Genomic DNA, 18,656 nt, shown 5'->3' on the forward strand with positions numbered 1-18,656 from the left:
CAGCTGAATCCTTTTTATTTCTATTGTGAATTGGTGGCATATTGACGTGTTGAATTATATGGAATCAATATAGTGTACGTGTCCGGAGAGAAGCTGACAGTTCGCCTACTGATTACGTTCAGTTACTTTTGTTCCAATCCAACATGATGTCTTTTCTGTAGACAAAATTCTAACAGTCTGGGCTTTTCACCACACGAAGTGATTGGTACAAGATTATAGTCGACCAGCGAGTATCCTTGTCTTGTTGAACTCTTTTGTAGACAATGGATACATGAAACCATCAACGCCGTTTATGTACATCCGACTGGCCTGAGCCATTGTGTTGATGTTCATGCGTATGATCATGGTCATGATCGTGTTTTTCAGGTTCTGGACTCATCCGCGGGCTCACATCCCCAGGGATAAACTCCTCGGCGAAATCGACTCCTTCTATTTCGGCTGGCACAAATCGTACTTTGACTCGCCGCACACCGCGGACTTTGGCACCGATTCCTGTTCGTACTATCTCTTCTATCTCGCGAGATTGTTGCACGGTCATGGAACCCTTGACACCTACTTCAACGTCCACTAGATAATTCTGTCCGGATTTGAGACCTTGGACATCCCGGATTTCGATTCCTTGTGTGCTGGTAGATGATTGGGCAAGTGTCTTCAAGGCAGCCGCCTGAACAGACTCTTTAATTTCCTCGTCGACCGTTGTATCAGCAAGCTCTAGCAGAGCAGATTTTGTGTTTGTCCATCCCGCGTTGATCACCATCAGGGAAATTATCAGACCCCCGACGGGATCGAGCCATGCTGCATTAGTGAAAATGTGAGCACCTCCGATTGTGGCCAAAGCGACAAGGCTCGTCAGGGAGTCGATGCGGTGGTGAACTGCGTTGGAGGCGAGTACGGATGATTTTCGTTCCTGTGCGATTTTCATTGCTAAACGTATTGCTTGTTAGACTTGATGATCAACGTAGTCGAGGCGAGACTTACTAGCTCGGTATAACCACTCCTTGGCCACTATAGACCCAGCCGCCAACCAAATAGCATTAATATTAGGTCCAAGCACTTCAGCCCCGTGATCGTGACTATGCGAATGACCATGAAAGAGCAGACCAGCATGCCCGAGTGCCTCGAATGCTTCGGGGACGAATTGAGACAGGAGAGCCTGTGTTGCATCCAATCCCATAAAGACACCGCCGCATAGTAACAACGAGCTCACACCTAGAGCTCCCAGACTCTCCACCTTTCCATATCCGTTCGGGAATCGCTCACTCGGAGGTTTGAGGGACCAAGCAACAGTCCCCAGGGTCATGAAATCAGACACCAAATCTGTCAATGCATGATATGCATCTGCAATCAACGCCTGTGAATGGAATATGTAGCCGCCGACGAATTTTCCAATTGCCATTGCTAGGTTGACGAATAGTCCGATTCGGGTGATCCGGACCCCGGCATCTTTTTTATTCGAGGAGGTCAGGTAGACGTTGTCGTGATGGTGGTGGTGGTGGCCATGATGGCCTGCGTGGCCTCTAGTTTGGACAGTCATAGGTGGTCTGTTAGTCAAGGATGTCTTCAATGCCGCCCTGGCGGCTACAGGAGACCAAACAAATAGCGATGACGGCGAAGATGACTGTTTTAACGAAAAGGATTGTGTTTTCTGGTGCCGGACAGATCTAGAATTAGAGGTATATAATTTCCTGCACCGATGTACAAGCGATGTCGCGTGAGTGTTGTGTCTGAGTCTGGAGAGTACGTGGCATTGCTGCAGCTGGCCGCCGCGTTCCAGCGGCGGCAGGAGACTCATCAAGGGCCGCCAAGATCTAGACTGTTTGCAGCTCCCCGAGGTTAATGGGCATTGAGCTAAGGACAGGCGGCTAGGGTACGAAACCTTCTCTTGCAGTCAGTCGAGTCGAGTTTAAGGTCGGAAAGTCCAAGAATGATTGTGTTTATAAGATCATGTCGCTGTGAACCTTACGCTCGAAAATATTCTTCCAACATGCGAGAGCCGGCCGAGTTCGGCTGCGACCCGGGGACTTTCCGCTCGTGCTTGGCTCGTTGTATCGTCCTAGGGCTCCTCCTCTCGAAATGGCAATGGTGAGCGTTGAGACCTCCTCAATGTCAGCCGATGTCTATCAAGAAAAAAGAATAGGAAGAAAATTGAGTAGATAATAGTCAGCTGGTTGAGGGAGCTAAAGTCAAAGTCGCCGGAATCGTCAGGCTCCAAGGCGGTGACATCACAGCGGATAGGGCAAGTTCCGGCTTGGGCGAGGAGGCTAAGCTGAACGCTGAACTCACAAACATTGTCTATATATATATACTCAACAAGTCATCATTGACGCCATGCATCCATGTCTCCGTTGAGAATCCCTTTTACCAAACCGTTCCCGCCTGCCATCAATTTCCCCAAAACTGCCAGTAGTGTAGCCGGTGCAATTGACGCGATCGGCGACTTCTTCACGGCCCCTCCGTCGCCCTTCCTACAGGGCATCGACGTCGGCAAAAATGCTCAGACAGTGATCCTCACGGGAGCCGGCATCTCGGTCGCATCTGGTCTCTCTGATTATCGAGGGGAAAATGGGACGTATGTTCGGAACAAATCCTATCGTCCTACTTACTACCACGAATTCATAACCCGTCATGAGGCTCGCAAACGGTACTGGGCGCGAAGCTATGTGGGATGGCCGGGCTTGTTGAAGTCAAAGCCCAACAGCACACACAGAGCGGTTGCAGATTTAGGGGAAAAGGGTTACGTGAGCAGTGTGATTACACAGAACGTGGACTCTTTTCATCTCGTTGCGCACCCGGAGTTGTCTACTATTGAATTGCACGGGTTTTTACGGGGTGTTGTCTGTATAAATTGTCACAATCTCGTCCCTCGAGAGGACTTTCAGCAATCTCTCACGCGGTTGAACCCAGCCTGGGCCGATTTCTTGAATGAAATGTTGGAGTCCGGTGCTCTGGATACTAATAACCCGGAAGAACAGCGCAAGCGAGGACTAAAGATTAACCCTGATGGTGACGTGGACCTTCCTCATGCGCCGTACTTGACTTTCCGCTACCCGGCATGTCCTCACTGCTTAGAGAAGCCGCCTTTACTGCCGGACGGAGGCCAGACCAAAGCAATCGTCGAGACAGAGCCTGATGGTGCCTGGTCGCCGTCGTCCACCGCTGGGATACTGAAGCCGGCTGTCATCATGTTTGGCGAATCTACAAGCTCTGCGGTGCGGAGTGCAGCCGAAGAAGCCATAGATGATGCTGGCCGGCTTTTGATCATGGGCACGAGTCTGGCGACTTATTCTGCGTATAGGCTAGTGGAACGCGCTCACAAACGGGGCATGGCTATCGGCATCATCAATGTCGGTGGCGTCCGGAACGAGTCGCAGATATTCGGGAATCTTCTCAACGAGCGATATCTGCAGAATCATGTACGATGTGATCATAAAAGCGAGGCTGTGCTGCCGGAAGTGGCGTCACGGCTACCTGTACTTAGATAATATAGTTCTCTAGTCTTTGGTTTCATCTCCAGTAAATAATAAATACTATGTATATATAGAAATAGACCCTTGCTGAGACTGAAGAAGGATGATCGAATTCTGAGCCCTGATTGGCTGCAGCACCGCAAGGACGGCGCCAAAGCGAAGATAAAACTAAAGCGGGCCTCAAGTTATCGCAGGAAACTACCTGCCCGACTAACATGGACCATCTTACTTCTTCCTCTTCCTCTGTTTCTGCTTCTACTTCGACCTCTCCCAAGCATATAACATCGACTTCCAGCCTGTCGACTCTGCTCTCATCGATTGTTGCTCCCAGTTCTTTTCTCTTCCCTCAGTCTACCCACGGCACAACGTACAACAATCCCCCGCACGGCCAACCGCAGACACAAGCGCTTGAAACATCGAGACCGACACGGTTAGCATTTACACGCAGATCCAATATGGACAAACCACAGCAGCCGAGCTCGTTCCAGCAGTTGGAAAAGGTATTCTTATTTCCTGGACTTTTATATTACATGTCTTGCTGATTAGTTCCATAGCTAGGTGAAGGTACCTATGCCACTGTGAGTGGACCACCCAGGGATCTACGCTCCGAATAACTCGGCGACTGACACGTATTGCATAGGTTTTCAAAGGTCGCAACCGTCAGACCGGAGAGATGGTCGCCCTAAAAGAAATCCATCTAGATTCCGAAGAAGGCACGCCGTCTACCGCCATTCGCGAAATTTCCCTGATGAAAGAATTAAAACACGAGAGCATCGTCTCGCTATACGATGTAATCCACACAGAAAACAAACTCATGCTCGTCTTCGAGTATATGGATAGAGACCTAAAACGATACATGGACACAAAAGGAGACCACGGTTCACTCGACTATGTCACTATCAAATCGTTCATGCACCAACTCTTGCGAGGCATTGCCTTTTGTCACGAAAACCGGGTATTACATCGTGATTTGAAACCACAGAACCTCCTTATTAATAAAAAGGGTCAACTGAAACTCGCCGATTTCGGTCTTGCACGCGCCTTTGGTATTCCCGTCAACACATTCTCGAACGAGGTCGTTACGCTCTGGTATCGTGCACCAGACGTTCTTCTAGGGAGTAGGACGTATAACACCAGCATCGATATCTGGTCTGCAGGTTGTATCATGGCAGAGATGTATACTGGTCGACCACTTTTCCCTGGTACGACGAATGAGGATCAGCTGCAGAAAATTTTCAGGCTCATGGGCACCCCCTCTGAACGATCATGGCCTGGTATTTCACAATTTCCAGAATATAAGCCCAATTTCCATGTCTACGCCACCCAGGATTTGAGGTTGATTCTTCCTCAAATCGATCAGTTGGGGTTGGATCTACTTACCCGTATGCTCCAGCTGCGACCCGAGATGAGAATCAGCGCGGCGGATGCTCTGCGCCATCCCTGGTTTAATGATTTGCCTCAGTTGCAGGCGCAACTACAGCAACATCATCAACAGCAGCATCACCAGCAGCAATCACAATTACCGGGTTACGGTGGGATGGTGACAGCGCAGCAAGGTTATTAGTCTGCAACCAATGACCACGAGTTTCAAGATGCTATAAAACATATAACAAAAAGCGGAAGGAAGGACAGGAAGGTGATACCCGGAGACATTTCTACTTTGTTTTGATCTTCATCTTTCGGTATAATCAGTTGGGCATATATTATTTCGTTTCATTCTCCGTTTTCTGCTATAATTCACTCTCCCCGCCTGATATAGGAATAAGGATATTTGGTTGTGATATCATTCCTGCCATGGTTCCATCCTCTAGCCTAAATCAAGCATTGAAAAGGGGAGGAGAGTTACCACCTATCTACCCATGCAATGCAGTCTATGACTGGATGGTATGCCATTACAACACGCAACACGCTCAGCATATCAGTCCTTGCACAACATTGAGTTCAAACATGTCTTTGAGAGATTTGCCATGAAGACGGGACGATATGGGACGCTTTGCTTGGCTTTGGTCACACACGGCGTACCTGTCTACCTAGAACTAATCATTCAATCCAAAAAATGGAACCTACCGAGGCAGTGCTTCTTTGAAGTTGAACGCTGGATAAGAGGTGAATATTCCAAAGGAGACCAACGCTCCATCGGATTGCTTTGTCCAAAAAGCTATCGGAGACATCTACTTGGAACTGAATCAGTCAGATTTCAATTTGGGCGAAGGTAATCGGTCCGGTTCCTAATTTTGGTTCGGATGATCATACAATGCACTTTATTTATCTTACTATTTTGTTTTTCGAGTTTCTAGACCGCAAGTTTTCATTGGGCTTAATTGGGATTGTAGATAACTACAGAATGGTAATAAATGCAGTACGTGCGTCGGCCACAGGTACTGTTATTATGTCACGTATTCTCCTTTCCTAATCAGGAGTTGATTTCAAGTAGCTACGCGAAAGGCGTTGCTACAACTGCCCTTTGTCTTATTTACGTAGAAGCAGGGAGCCTTCTACATTCGAGGGCAGATGGGTGACATAGGCCAACAATTCCAGGTTTCTCAGTCATCGCCCATCCACCAACTTGGGTACTTACTCATTCTGGAAGCTAAGGTGAGACTTGGAACATCCGCCGTGACAAGTACTACTACAACCTCGGGCTACTGGTAGTAGTATCTGACAAGTTTGGTTCAAGGGCTGACCTAACTTGTCGATTAGGTTGAATGCAAGATATCGATACGTAAGTTATCCTGGTGTCACAAGCCCTAATATCTCAGACAAACCAAACACAAACAACAACCCTCTTAGAGTAAATGAGAAGACTAAACTTCCTTATTTTATGTATATCACCACTACCTAACGGAAACGATATGGATAAGGGATGATTACCTGCTGATTCGGTACAAACACGGCACACGCCTTTTTTTTCCTGCGAAGTTCGTACATGATACATGCACACCGCAATCTGACCTCTTCCCATTGACCGGTGATCCCACTACCTAAGAACATGATGAACACCGCCAAATCCTTTTTTGTTAGGAGATATAGGTTGGGTGATCAAGCTATCCCAACTTCTGATATCTATGATCCAATCGGAATATATCAGGATCAGCGGTATATGTGTCGTACCAGGTGAGACGTGAGTATACCCCGGAATCCATGGAAGTGCAATCGGGATTGACGTATTCATGTTTGCTGAAAGCAGTTTGCCAGTCCATTAACCTAATCGAATGGGTGCTCGCTATAAGGTCGTTCTAGAGTTGTAATATGGTCTATTTCCTGTATCACTGTTATAGTAAAGGTAGTTTAAGGTAGTTCATGTCCGATATGTCTGAGCTCATGTAGGCATTCTCGTACCTACATAAACAGGCCGCCATCGTTACATGACAGGCCGGGGAATCCAGACCATATTGAATATCCGTTGTGGAAGGTTGTAATGCTCCTCGGAATATACATACCTTCCGTACTCTAGGGCAGTTGACATCAACCAATATCGTTCGTGGACCTGAGCTCAGGCTCATTAGTATGCATTTGCCCCTGGGGAAGGAAGTCCTCTGACACATATATGCTGACTCGAGATATTATTCAGCTTGCTTCGAGCTTCACTTTAACCTTCACTTTAATCCCTAACCAGTAGTCTCAGGAATCATTGACATCACAAGCTTATATCTTCCCCAGTTGCAACGCACGACCATGTCGCTCTCCGACCAACAATTATCCGCCATCACAGCCGCTGAAAGAGTAACATCCATCCTCTCTGTCGTCGGCACCACAATTGTCATATCCACATTTCTGAGTTCGCGCGCTTTTCGGAAACCCATCAATAGAGTCGTGTTCTTCGCCTCGTGGGCCAATATCTTGACTAATGTCGGAACGTTCATATCGCGGACGGCGATTGCGCAAAGGGAGCACGGGGTGGCGCTTTGTTGGTTCCAAGGTTTTCTTATTCAGTGGTATATTCTTTCCATATCCTTGAGTTGGTTAAGAGACGTGACGTTGATTTGTGTCATCCGTGGGATAGGCTCATGCCGGCTGATGCATTGTGGACACTGGCAATGGCGTTTAATGTCTATCTGACCTTCTTCCACAAATATGACGCTGTGAAATTAAGACGTTTAGAATGGAAATATCTTGTGCTGTGCTATGGTCTGCCTTTTATTCCGCCGTTTATCTACTTTTTCATCCATTCAAGTTCCAAGGGTCCTGTATATGGTTCTGCAACGGTAGGATTTCCCCTTTTATTCCCGAAATTCATCTCACAAGCGTGCAACTAATGGCACTAGTTATGGTGCTGGGTTTCTATTGAATGGGACATCTTGCGAATCGCCGTCTTCTACGGCCCAGTCTGGTTCGTCATTCTGCTCACCTTCGCCATCTACACTCGCGTTGGTATCGACATATCCCGGAAACGACGCATGCTTCGAAGTTTCAACAAAGAAGCGAGTATGATGATGGATGAGAGGCTGAATAACCTGTTTGAGATTCATGCCTCCAAAGTCGTGCATGTCACTAGCGAGGTTGTGAGAGATACTAGCCACAGCAACGACAGCAATGGCAGCAATAGCAGCAGCAGCAACTACAATATCGATCCCAACGGCAATACCAATGACAACAGTCACATAACCGCATATCCTTCATACTCCGTAACTATCGGGCGAGGCGATGAATTCCCATTACCGCCATCGGCGCCTTCGACGGTCGGAAGCACCAGCGTCAAAATAGCAGCAACACCATCACGACGTACCCCAAGGATAGATATCAGCTCAGCTGCATTTGCGTACTGCAAATACGCCATGCTTTACTTCGTTGCACTGATAGTTACCTGGGTAAGTCCCGCGCTAAATTTCAGCTGATTCGACACTAAATTGTTTGACAACAGGTCCCCTCAACAATAAACCGCGTATACAGCCTCTTCTACCCTGACCAGGTAGTCTTCGGCCTTCAATTCGTATCTGCTTTGGTTCTGCCTTTGCAGGGTTTTTGGAACAGTATCATTTATATCGCTGTCTCCTGGGCAACGGTAATGGATCTCATTGACCGTTTCAGTGCTCGTTTTCAGCGGCGGTCCTCGTTGTCGTCCTCCAATGATGCGACTGCGGGAATGAAGATGAATCATTCTTTCCCTAGAAAAAGTAGTCATTTGTCACCAGGAGCAGCACGGAATACTGGTGGTCAAGCGAATAGAAGGGTTTCTGATGATGCGGAAAGTACGACGTATTTTGCGAAGGATGTTGAAGGGAGGCAAGGAATATAGTCTGCAATGTATCAAAATCTGATGTGTAGTATATGTATCAATAAACAAATTACTTGAAAGCCTGAGTAGTTGAAGTTGATTGAGTTGTGAAGTTTAAGGACTGAGAATAAAGTAGACACAATTGACCAATAGGAACGTTGCCGCTAGCTAGTCTCTGACACGTCGCGTTAAGACGAATTCTCCGCACTTAAACGCACTCTCCCACAATTCATGCGACAGGGTATATCTGTCTCCTCATTTAGCCAGAAATAGGACAAGTTCAGTACTCCCTGATAACAAAATGTCACAGCAACCACAGAAAACACAAGGGGAATCGGGCGCTTCGCCCTCCCCTCCCCCGCCAGCCCCGATCCCATTGGCCCCCGGTCCACGCGCATCTCGACTGCAAGATATCTACAGCAAGGCTCTTCGCGCAACACTCAAGGCAAATTCATACGAGAATTTCGCGTCCTGTTTTCCTACTCCCGCCAGATATGTACCAGCCAGTCTGGAATCTGTCCATCGCCAATTGAACGCCAAATTGGAGGAAGGCGCTACCGCTGAATTCAACGAAATCATTAAAGAACGCGAGGTTATCAAGGGGTTGAACGAGCTGGATAGACTTGTTGGAGATGCTAGGCGACGAAAAAGCCAAGGTGAAAGCGAGAGTGATGTACCGTATGTTATGAATCAACTTTTGTCCTCGAGGAAATTAGGCTGACGAGCGAATAGTCCACATATGCTGAATGCCGACGGCCTATACCAAGCCCATTTGACGCCTTACTTACAAGAAGTTCAGAATGTCCTCAATGCCAAGATCGAAACGACTCAGTCGCAGAACGTTGCGCTCGCGGAAAAAGTCTTAGCTCAGCGAAAGGAGATTGAGTCTTTGCTTTCAGGTCTGGAAGCTGTAATGGCCGATCTGGAAGGCTCTGCAAAGACATCGACCGAATACAGCAAGGAGCATAATCTGCGACAGGAGAGCTTACAGATCGACGAAGAGATGAAAATGCAAGCCGAGAGTTGAGCTTCCATAACAACGGCTGTTTCGAATGCTATTTACAATGAAAAACGTACATGCGTCAAATGAGGAGCGACTCTGCATCGGCTAGTCCTATCAGACCATCTTCGATCATATCCTGCGCTATACCCATCACTTTCTCCGAATCCGCACTTCTCAACTGGTCCAGCTTGGTTTTGTCTCCGGCTAATGCCGCTGCGAGTGATTCTTTGCAGGAGCCCTCCCTTTCCTGCTCAGAATCGCCATCTCGACGCGCCAAATTAGCAGCTCCGCGGTAATACGTTTGCGCATTTTTCAATAGCGTCGCTGAGTTCTCATTCGCTGGGGGATAACTCCAAGGAGGTCTACCCAACTGCCACCGTGCCATCTCGGCATCTCCCCTAGCAATATGAATCTTTGGAATATTATCTGCACTAGCCAATCTCGACGCTGCGGTCAATGCTTCTAATGCTGCACTTAGTGCCTGCCAACGCGAAACAAGTGACTTTTGCACTTCTTCAACAGTGCCCGCAGGAGGGTTATCTGCAACCGCAGAATTAAAGGATGTGAGGGCTTCGGCTTTCCTGCAAAGACCCTCGGGGTTGTCCGAAAGATCTAATTCAGGCGGAAATGCGCCACTCAACTCTCTCTGGTATGTCTCTACGTCGGCTCTTCCACTTCGATACAATACCTCTGTCAAAGCTGCCACGAATATTGCACGAGCCAGGGCGACCTCCTGTTCTCTGCCTGTGCCTTCAACATATGCTGCGATTCTCGTTTTCAATAAGTCGTATGAGTACTCTTCAACCCAGGCCAACCCATTGCCGCCATCGAGAGCTAAAAGACCGCATAATGTCGCCAGAGTCTCTAGCTGAGCAACGGCCGTGTCGACGAGCGTATCCTTTGTTACTGGTTCCACCACGGCAGCCCATTCTTCTTCTTGCGCATGTTCCTCTGATTTTTGCTGTGGATCCATCTCTTCGGACGCTGGTCCTTCTGCCGCAGCCTGCGGCGCCGTCTCATCAACACCAGATTCCATCATCCTCATTTGTTCCTGCGACTCGGTGTACCGAAGCTCCTGCAAGACTAAACATCTCTGGAACAACTCTAATGCTTCATGCAGGTATTTCATAGCTTCTTGGATTCGACTTTCATTGGGACGTTTCGATTCGGTCAAAGCCTCTGCAAGACTGGTCAAAACTTGGGCCGTGTTGAACAAAACATCTGCATTGTCTTGATTGAGGACCAGCGCATCTCGATGCGATTGTAAAGCGATGTGGAGGATCTTGATTTGCGGTGCGGGGAGCTGGGTAGCTAGTTTGGGATGTTGGGTGATTTCGTATTGAACGCGTGCTCTGTTAATACAATTGTCAGCATTACTAGACAACACTCAAGCTTGCGATGCCTGTACATACTTGTTATAGGCCAGATCAAATGACTTTGGGAACTTGGCGAGTCCATTATCATACATCTCAATAGCTCGCATAAAGAATCGCATAGCCTTGACAGCATCGCCGGCTCTCCATTTCTCGCCGCCTTCTTCTTGTTCAACGCCAGCTTGAGATCTATTAGTAAATATTTTGCATTCGGAACGTGACATGGAAGACATACCAGCTAGAAACTCATCGGCAGTCTCAGGGTCCTGCGGAACGAATCGTTAGTCAACTGAAGGATATTCCTCTGACAATGCGGGAATTGAACAAAACCAACGTACAGCCTGATGTCTGCCCTTTTTCTTGGATTTGCTTTTCGCATTGTTGATATCTTTGATAAGCTGTTTCCCTTTCGGCATCTTTTGATTCCGAGCACAAGTAGAGAGGTTGGTGCTTGTTTCGATGTTTGAAAAATAATTTCCCATCGATTTATCGTTGGAGCACCTGATTCGAGCCAATCATCTTGCGGTTTACCCCACCAATTTACTCAACCCTAACCCTAGTGGCGTAAATACAAGCCGTATTGCTATTACACTATTTCGCTCGAGAATAGCTAGCAATATCTGTAATTTACGGAAATATTGCGCTACATGCTCACTATCTAGGCTCAACGAAATCGATTTTTACATACAATTTGACCCAAATTGAGCTTCAAAATCACCACCAAGATGCCTTCAGATTCATATACAAAACAGGAACTCGCTATAAAATTGGCAGCAGATGACTTATCCAAAAAAAATTTACGAATATCAAGGCTGCGGCGCTTGCTCATGGGATCCCATATTCAACTCTTTACCATCGCGTAAAGGGCCGCGCATCTAAATCTACACGACAAGCAACAAATCGCCTATTCACGGAGTATCAGGAACGCGCGTTAAAAACGTGGTTAGTTTATCTTAACGATATAGGTGTTCCTCCTACAACAGAGCTCTTGAAAACGCAGGCCAATCTTATACTACGCAATATGACACCCCCCAGAGAGGTGCCACGCGTTGTCGGCCCTAATTGGGCAAATCGCTTTTTTGAGCACCTAGGCACCGAATACGCACGAATCGTACAAAAGCCAATGGACCCGAGGAGGTTCAACGCGCAGGATCTTGGTGTCTTACAAACCTGGTTTGACCGTCTAAAGATCGAAATCGATACCTATAAAATTACGCCTTCAAACATTTTCAATTTCGACGAAACCGGGTTCCGGCTTGGACATGGGGAAAAGGAGGCAATAATTACTGCATATGAGTGCAATGAGATTGACAGCGCGGGAAACCGGGAATCTATTACAATTATTGAGTGTATAAATGTGCTTGGAAAGATAATTCCTCCCTTTATTATACTCGCTGGCAAGGCCCATTTGGAGGAGTGGTATCGTGATCTAGAGGATGATTACGTTCTCGCAGTATCTCCAAATGGCTACATATCCGATGAGCTCGCTGCTGAATGGCTTATGCACTTCGATAGATCTACAAAGGAATAGGGGGATAAGGGATATCGACTTCTTCTTATGGATAATTGCGGCGCTCATTTGACATGGCAATTTCTTGATTATTGTCAACGGCATCAGATTATATGTTATTCATTTCCACCTCATACGACTCATATGTTACAGCCCTTAGATAGCGTGCCTTTTCAACAATATAAGCATTTCCACGGCAAAGCGGTGAATCGTCAAGCCCAGCTTGGAGCCAATCTTACGATAAAAATGATTTCTTACATAAGCTTCATAAAGTACGGCAACAGGCCTTTACACGGCGTACGATCAAGGCAGGATTCCGGAATACAGGCACCTTTCCCTACGATCCGGAGGTTGTGCTTAAGCCACTTCAATCAAAAATAGATCTGTCTGACGGTCCCATATTAAAAAATTTATGACGCAGAGGAGCAGAACATTCCAAGTTCACCAACAACCGGATCTCACTCACCCCCGAGGGACATCCTATCTTTGAGGAAAGTGTCAATAGAGTACGACCGATGCCATATCAGAATCTATTGAGGAAACAAGCCCCCTTTTTAAGGCGCCGTCTCAATCGGCTTATTGATGCCGGGCTTTTTAAGGCTCATCTAAGCGATCTTTACGAACACCGGATTGATTAGCTTACAGAGGTTAACTGGCGCCGGAGCCGTAAAAAAACTAAGCGCCAGGTGCAGGTTGGAGGTGTTCTTACTGTAAAGGATGCAAATCGCTACATTGAGAATCGTAAGATTGATGAGATGGCTAAAAATAAGAAGAGGATAGAGAGAGAGCGCGTAGGGCACGCCAATGATTATGATTATGATTACTTTACCTATTCCCATAATCATAATCATTAGTTTTACCCCTAAATCATAATCATAATCATAATGATTAAATCATGATTATTTACAACTTGAGTAAGCTAATAAGCTTTATCTGTTGCCCGGCACATGTCCTGAATTTGGTAGTCAAAGGTATTCAAAGCAGGCTCACACAAAGATGCAAAGAAGATTACCAAACAGATGAGCGCTGACAAGAGGGGTACCTTTCAAACTGAAGAAATACCGCAGCCTGCAATTTCTCGACTACAACTAATTTTATGTGGATACTAGCTAGCTATACTAGATAGAGTCGACATACAGATTCAAGAGGGGGCAAAAGCAGGCTGAAGGGCCTTACACAAATACACAAGGAAGATGGACACCGAGACCCTTATCATATACTCTGCTGCTATCCTAGATAGATATCAGCTGCGAAAATTGTTGGACTTGGGATTTTTCATTACCGCGCGAGAATTAATCATGATTAAATCATTAATCATTAGTCATTTATCATAATCTTATCATGATTATAGCTATTTTGGAATTTCATAAATCATAATCTTCGGCGTGCCCTAAGAGCGCGGGAAGCGAGGGAAAGGGAAGAGAGAGAAGAATCACAACAAGGCTTACAGGCAAATCAAATGCCTAGGTGAAAGCGCCGCATCTAATTTACCTGATTTGGGAATTTCTTTTATAGATACTGAGGGGGAAGGGCATTTGTGAGGCTATTCAAATATGTCAAATTATGTATAGAAATCGATTTCGTTGAGCCGGAGCCGACCCACACCGGAACGATGTGGGTAAGGCCCTGCGGCAGTAGCGTGTACCTTAAATTTTGATAAGTGGATTAAATCAGTGAGCGAATTATATCTTTTCCTACATATATGGCAGGGTTAGGCTTCAATCAGGCCTCTTCAAATTACAGAAGGCCTATACACGACTTCTTCTTCCACCTTTCTTCTTTCCGAGAATATCCATCTTCTCAGGAATCGTGAATTCATGATTGATGACACTAGATATCAACTCTATGACGAATGTGACGGCTCTGGCAACCTTACTATATGAGAGAGTAGTAGAGAGGATCCACCATCCTCAATTTTCTGGTCTTTTTGGCGCAACGGCTTAGTGAGCGAATACTCCCGTGAGCGAGGTCGTGACAACGAATCCGACCTTCGCCCCAGACATTGTCTTTTTTGCAGAATATTTCAACGTTTAAGGAGAGGAACTCTCTCTGCTGTGAAAGTCAGCCTTCCCGCATGCTTCCTTTACAGAGAAAACTTGGGGCCTGGATAGGAGACAAACCGACTGCCTCCAAAGCTGCAACAACAACTAAAACTAGGACTGCCTAGGTGAGATCCACCTAGGTCAGAAAAGTATATATACACCTTCAACGAGGCATGGGTGATGCTCAAACAGTGGGGGCCTCAGTGGTCCACCCTGGTCCAGTAGAAGCAATAACAAAGTCAGTTCCTGAAGGGAGAAAGGTCGGTCCATATTCGAAAATCTGTCCGAACATGCTGCTGATGTGTATGTATGAAGACGAAACGATCTGGCAAGCTTTGCGTGGCTTTCGTGCCCCTCTACTACACTTGAAGCGAATCATATCATTCTAACCGCCGATGTTGAATTTGTAACGGAGCTAGGAAATTAGGGTAAAATGTATGGCATAGAAAACTAGCAAGACGTGAGTTGGGAATTAGAAAATATCTACAGGGGAGCAGGCCATGCCGAAGCATGCCTACAGAATCCTTTTCAGAGTCTCCGGACAAAACCTGCAACAAAGCCTCAAAGATGAAGCTATTTCCACGTTGTGAAACTCATAGAACAAAGCTCCCCAGGGATATCCTTAGTGTTGTGAAACCTCGCCGCCTTTACCCGCTCCTGCACCCAGATGCAAGTATAGCTGCCGAAGGCAGTCTCTGACAGTAGAACCGTGACGGAATTCCAAAACAAAGCTAATAATCGTTATATATTTTATATCCACTCATTGAGCTGTGAGGTTTGATATCATAAGCATTTACTAAGGGGGGTACACGAATCTGAATATTCACTCAAAAGCCATCACCCGGTTGGTATCGCTAGGTATCTATTTTGGAAAAGGAGGAGAGTTTGACGACCGTGCAAGCTGTGCAACAATATTCCGGTACTGTGGCGTACTAACCAAGGCGCAATGTTGAACCCTAGTCACAGTGTGACAGCATAAGAGGTAGTTTTTATTTCATACTCCTCCAGTTCAATGTTGTTGGGCGACCTTAGCCCTAATCTGACCTATATCCATAGATACATAGCCGACACGGCCAATACTAAATGACTAGTGACATTAACATGGGTTGTGAAAAATTTAGTCAAGTAATACGTATTACATTATTACCATTTCAAAAGTTTAATAGCTATTCAGCGGTCGATTGCAGGTTCCAAGGTTGGCGAACGCCCATCTTTGTTGAGGTATTAAGGCAGGCGCTCTTATGTTCTTTTTGCCAATTTTTACCAAATGGTTTCTGCTTTTACAATTCACACTTCAGTCCCTCGTTATTCGATTTTGAAGGCCTATCTCAAAGCTCTCGGTATTTTGGTAGCTCCTAACCTAGCGCAGCGAACATCAATTGATCCATGATTAAATCTACCTCGCTGTATAACCACCATCCACAAACATATTAGCCCCTGATACCCAGGCGGCGTCATCACTAGCCAAAACAACAGCAAATTTAGCAATATCCTCAGGCTTCCCCGGACCTCCGAATGGATGTTTGCGCCGCAAGTCGTCAAGAGACGTCATGCCGCTACCAGTCGTCTCTGCAAATATTGCTGTTTGGGTGTCTATACAAGCATTAGTATATCCCAAAGTGCCTGGTTACTAAAGGATGAGCTATATCGGATCGACTCAGCGAACTGCGAGATTACTTACAACCAGGACTTATAGAGTTGCAATGAATCCGGTATTTTGCATATTCCACAGCAATCTGTCTTGTCAAACTGCTCACAGCTCCCTTGGAAGCGCAATAAAACGCTGAATCTCAGTAGGTTAGTACAAGATACACATTGAAATCTTGCTACACAATTGATTTCTGGACGACGCACGGTTTCCCTCTGTAGCAATAGACCCCATTATGGATGAAATGTTTATGATCCATCCCCTGTCGCCAGAAGGCCGATGTGGTTCCTGCTTGAGCATTTGGGTGACTGCAAACTTGGCTCCCAAAAAGACAGACCTAGCATTGACTCTCATGGTCAAGTCCCAAGTCTCATTGGGCGTTGTATGAAGTGGTCGGGGATCGTCGGCTTCAACCGATATACCAGCATTGTTGACTAAACTAAAGTTACTCGCTGTTAGATATCCATATCAGAAAAGGTGAAGAGCCAGTGCTTTCTACATATCCAATCTTCCAAATTCAGACACGGCACTGTTGACGAGACACTCCATTTTCTCGGTATCTCCAACATCTGTTGGCACGAATATGGCGGAGCCCCCGTTCTTTCGGATGAGTTCATCCGTATTCATCGCAGTCTCTTCCACAACATGTGGCCGAGACTCGGGTCTGAGGTCACCACAAACCACACGAGCACCTTCATGAGAATATGCAAGTGCAATAGCACGACCAAGGCCGGAGGAAGAACCCGTGACAATGGCAACCTTGTTTAGGAGACGTTGAGGAACAGTCATTTTTCAAGCCTTCAGTCTGGTGGATAACTAGTAGATAGAAAAGAGAAGTACAGGAAAGACATCAAATGGAAAAATTTGCGGACATCTCTTCTGACTTTATACATTGCTGTTAATCCCAAAAGCGCTCCATATGCCTTATTCGTTTTCTTCCTATTTAGGAAAGACCCAAGTAGATAGTAAAGGCAAGTTAGCCGAGTGGAACTAGGGAAACGGGAGTTTCCACAATTGCGGGAAGTATCCACAGTTGCGACTAGGGTCAAGTCACCGAATCGACGATCTTATGTATAGCTTCCTATTCGGACAGGATAGAACGACAATAACATTTATGTCAATAATAGGTGGACTGTGATTTGCAAAATAAGTCTTGTAATGATTCCACAGCAGCTCCAAAGAGATCTTGTTGAAATCATAAGCGATTGGTCGTAGATTTCTTCCACCAGAATATTCAGCCTATCAATAGCGGCAACGTTACTCTGCATGCTTCGCCAGTAATCAATCCAGATCACCTATAGGAATTTTTGGAAATGCATATTTAGTGTTCGTCACTACATTCAAAAAGTTAGCGAGCGGACTCGGAACTTATGAACACCCCACCAAGCCTTACGTGTATTTTTAGGGCACGTCCGTATGGAAACCAATGCTCATGTCTATTGGTGGAATCCCACAATTAACATCACCTTGAACGTAGAGCTGTGGAGGAAAAGTTGCAAGAGGTTGTTACAAAGGAAGATAAAAATATCCGAAACCCATTTCATAGGTTACTTGATCGGCTAAAACCCAGGCGAGAAACCAAAACTCCTTCCCAGTCAGCTCTCGGTGTAGGTTCTGCAACTGACTTCCAAATTTTGTTTCAAAGTCTGGTAAACTAAAAACTTGGAAATATATAGAAAGTAAATCGTGTTCGTAGTTTCCCTGGGCAAGATGCGATCGAAGATATCCCACCGCAACCTGCTGTGCTTGCTCAGGGCGCTCAGAATGAGTTTGCCACCTCGCACCCAACACGACACAATTTATTTTGGCTACAAGCCGCAGAAAAGCTTGACCCTAAAGTCCGCCATATATTAGATGTGGTTTGATTATCTTCAAGATTACATATGCACGATCAGAATGAAGACAACAAAGACTTCACAGATGCTCCATTCTTACCTGAACTGGTAGAATGCGAAGCCCAAAGGCGCCTCCTATAAAAATCACGGGAAATACAATTAACATTCGGACGGTTCTGGGTAAAATCATCACTTTCGCCAAAGTAGCCAAGGGAAAAGGAGAGGCATTCATAGAGTTGGATCCTACTGGATATGCAAAAAATTGCATGGTTGCCATTCAGCCTCTTCGTGGAAGTATGTATACGATCCCTGAGACTTCTTCTATTATTCCGCATCTAACACTAGGAACTTTACATCACTCCTTAAGCTATCTACGTTAGACCTTGAGCAACACCAAGTAGCTCTCAATCCGTTTTCAGAAATCTCGTTCTTAATCTACCGGTATGTGGAGGTAGAAACCATTTACCACCAACGGGACTACAAAGAGCCACAGTTCGAAGACCTGTCTGGTCGACCTGTATCAAGCCGTGTTGGAATGTGAGGTTTCTTTGCTCCACCATTTT

At 46.1% G+C, this 18,656-nt stretch overlaps 8 protein-coding genes across 8 annotated transcripts, besides 4 other annotated features; 5 read left to right on the forward strand and 3 right to left on the reverse strand.

Annotated features, from left to right (window-relative positions):
- Window position 1: 1 nt before the first annotated feature.
- TSTA_020880 (cation efflux family protein, putative) lies at window positions 2-1,750 on the reverse strand. The gene is made up of 2 exons (XM_002484219.1): window positions 979-1,750; window positions 2-924 (listed from the first exon to the last, which is right to left on the reverse strand). The coding sequence occupies exons 1-2, from the start codon at window positions 1,532-1,534 to the stop codon at window positions 281-283; spliced, it is 1,200 nt and encodes a 399-aa protein (XP_002484264.1). The 5' UTR covers window positions 1,535-1,750; the 3' UTR covers window positions 2-280.
- Window positions 1,751-2,336: 586 nt separating this feature from the next.
- Window positions 2,337-3,574, forward strand: TSTA_020890 (SIR2 family histone deacetylase, putative; the record flags this gene model as incomplete). The annotated part of the gene is made up of 2 exons (XM_002484220.1): window positions 2,337-3,470; window positions 3,548-3,574. The coding sequence occupies 2 exons, from the start codon at window positions 2,337-2,339 to the stop codon at window positions 3,572-3,574; spliced, it is 1,161 nt and encodes a 386-aa protein (XP_002484265.1).
- A 328-nt stretch (window positions 3,575-3,902) lies between these two features.
- TSTA_020900 (cyclin-dependent protein kinase PhoA) lies at window positions 3,903-5,865 on the forward strand. The gene is made up of 3 exons (XM_002484221.1): window positions 3,903-3,967; window positions 4,022-4,045; window positions 4,108-5,865. The coding sequence occupies exons 1-3, from the start codon at window positions 3,923-3,925 to the stop codon at window positions 5,029-5,031; spliced, it is 993 nt and encodes a 330-aa protein (XP_002484266.1). The 5' UTR covers window positions 3,903-3,922; the 3' UTR covers window positions 5,032-5,865.
- Window positions 4,927-4,979: a microsatellite.
- Window positions 5,866-7,142: 1,277 nt separating the features above from the next.
- On the forward strand, window positions 7,143-8,766 carry TSTA_020910 (cAMP receptor-like protein, putative; the record flags this gene model as incomplete). The annotated part of the gene is made up of 4 exons (XM_002484222.1): window positions 7,143-7,402; window positions 7,471-7,672; window positions 7,733-8,275; window positions 8,329-8,766. 4 exons carry the CDS (start codon window positions 7,143-7,145, stop codon window positions 8,701-8,703), a joined length of 1,380 nt encoding a protein of 459 aa, XP_002484267.1. The 3' UTR covers window positions 8,704-8,766.
- Window positions 7,982-8,064: a microsatellite.
- A 217-nt stretch (window positions 8,767-8,983) lies between the features above and the next one.
- Window positions 8,984-9,709, forward strand: TSTA_020920 (MIND kinetochore complex component Nnf1, putative; the record flags this gene model as incomplete). Its single annotated transcript, XM_002484223.1, has 2 exons — window positions 8,984-9,360; window positions 9,415-9,709. The coding sequence occupies 2 exons, from the start codon at window positions 8,984-8,986 to the stop codon at window positions 9,707-9,709; spliced, it is 672 nt and encodes a 223-aa protein (XP_002484268.1).
- A 55-nt stretch (window positions 9,710-9,764) lies between these two features.
- On the reverse strand, window positions 9,765-11,474 carry TSTA_020930 (uncharacterized protein; the record flags this gene model as incomplete). The annotated part of the gene is made up of 4 exons (XM_002484224.1): window positions 9,765-11,037; window positions 11,098-11,239; window positions 11,294-11,324; window positions 11,397-11,474. The coding sequence occupies 4 exons, from the start codon at window positions 11,472-11,474 to the stop codon at window positions 9,765-9,767; spliced, it is 1,524 nt and encodes a 507-aa protein (XP_002484269.1).
- A 389-nt stretch (window positions 11,475-11,863) lies between these two features.
- Window positions 11,864-12,841: a mobile genetic element.
- On the forward strand, window positions 12,080-13,422 carry TSTA_020940 (uncharacterized protein; the record flags this gene model as incomplete). The annotated part of the gene is made up of 4 exons (XM_002484225.1): window positions 12,080-12,511; window positions 12,590-12,918; window positions 12,990-13,074; window positions 13,207-13,422. The coding sequence occupies 4 exons, from the start codon at window positions 12,080-12,082 to the stop codon at window positions 13,420-13,422; spliced, it is 1,062 nt and encodes a 353-aa protein (XP_002484270.1).
- Window positions 12,754-13,305: a mobile genetic element.
- Window positions 13,423-16,006: 2,584 nt separating the features above from the next.
- Window positions 16,007-17,047, reverse strand: TSTA_020950 (short-chain dehydrogenase, putative; the record flags this gene model as incomplete). The annotated part of the gene is made up of 4 exons (XM_002484226.1): window positions 16,007-16,203; window positions 16,292-16,393; window positions 16,465-16,697; window positions 16,758-17,047. The coding sequence occupies 4 exons, from the start codon at window positions 17,045-17,047 to the stop codon at window positions 16,007-16,009; spliced, it is 822 nt and encodes a 273-aa protein (XP_002484271.1).
- Between the last annotated feature and the right edge of the window lie 1,609 nt (window positions 17,048-18,656).

The sequence above is a fragment of the Talaromyces stipitatus genome, genomic scaffold (genome assembly GCF_000003125.1).
Source record: "Talaromyces stipitatus ATCC 10500 scf_1105507295549 genomic scaffold, whole genome shotgun sequence".
Classification (NCBI taxonomy): Eukaryota; Fungi; Ascomycota; class Eurotiomycetes; order Eurotiales; family Trichocomaceae; genus Talaromyces; species Talaromyces stipitatus.

Excerpts from the sequence above, each read along its gene's own strand:
- TSTA_020900 (XM_002484221.1), top strand. The coding sequence starts at position 3,923 with ATGGACAAACCACAGCAGCCGAGCTCGTTCCAGCAGTTGGAAAAG. Across the intron at positions 3,968-4,021 it reads CGTTCCAGCAGTTGGAAAAG|CTAGGTGAAGGTACCTATGC; the intron begins GTATTCTTATTT and ends TTAGTTCCATAG. Across the intron at positions 4,046-4,107 it reads GTGAAGGTACCTATGCCACT|GTTTTCAAAGGTCGCAACCG; the intron begins GTGAGTGGACCA and ends CGTATTGCATAG.
- TSTA_020880 (XM_002484219.1), bottom strand. The coding sequence starts at position 1,534 with ATGACTGTCCAAACTAGAGGCCACGCAGGCCATCATGGCCACCACCAC. Across the intron at positions 925-978 it reads GGAGTGGTTATACCGAGCTA|CAATGAAAATCGCACAGGAA; the intron begins GTAAGTCTCGCC and ends CAATACGTTTAG.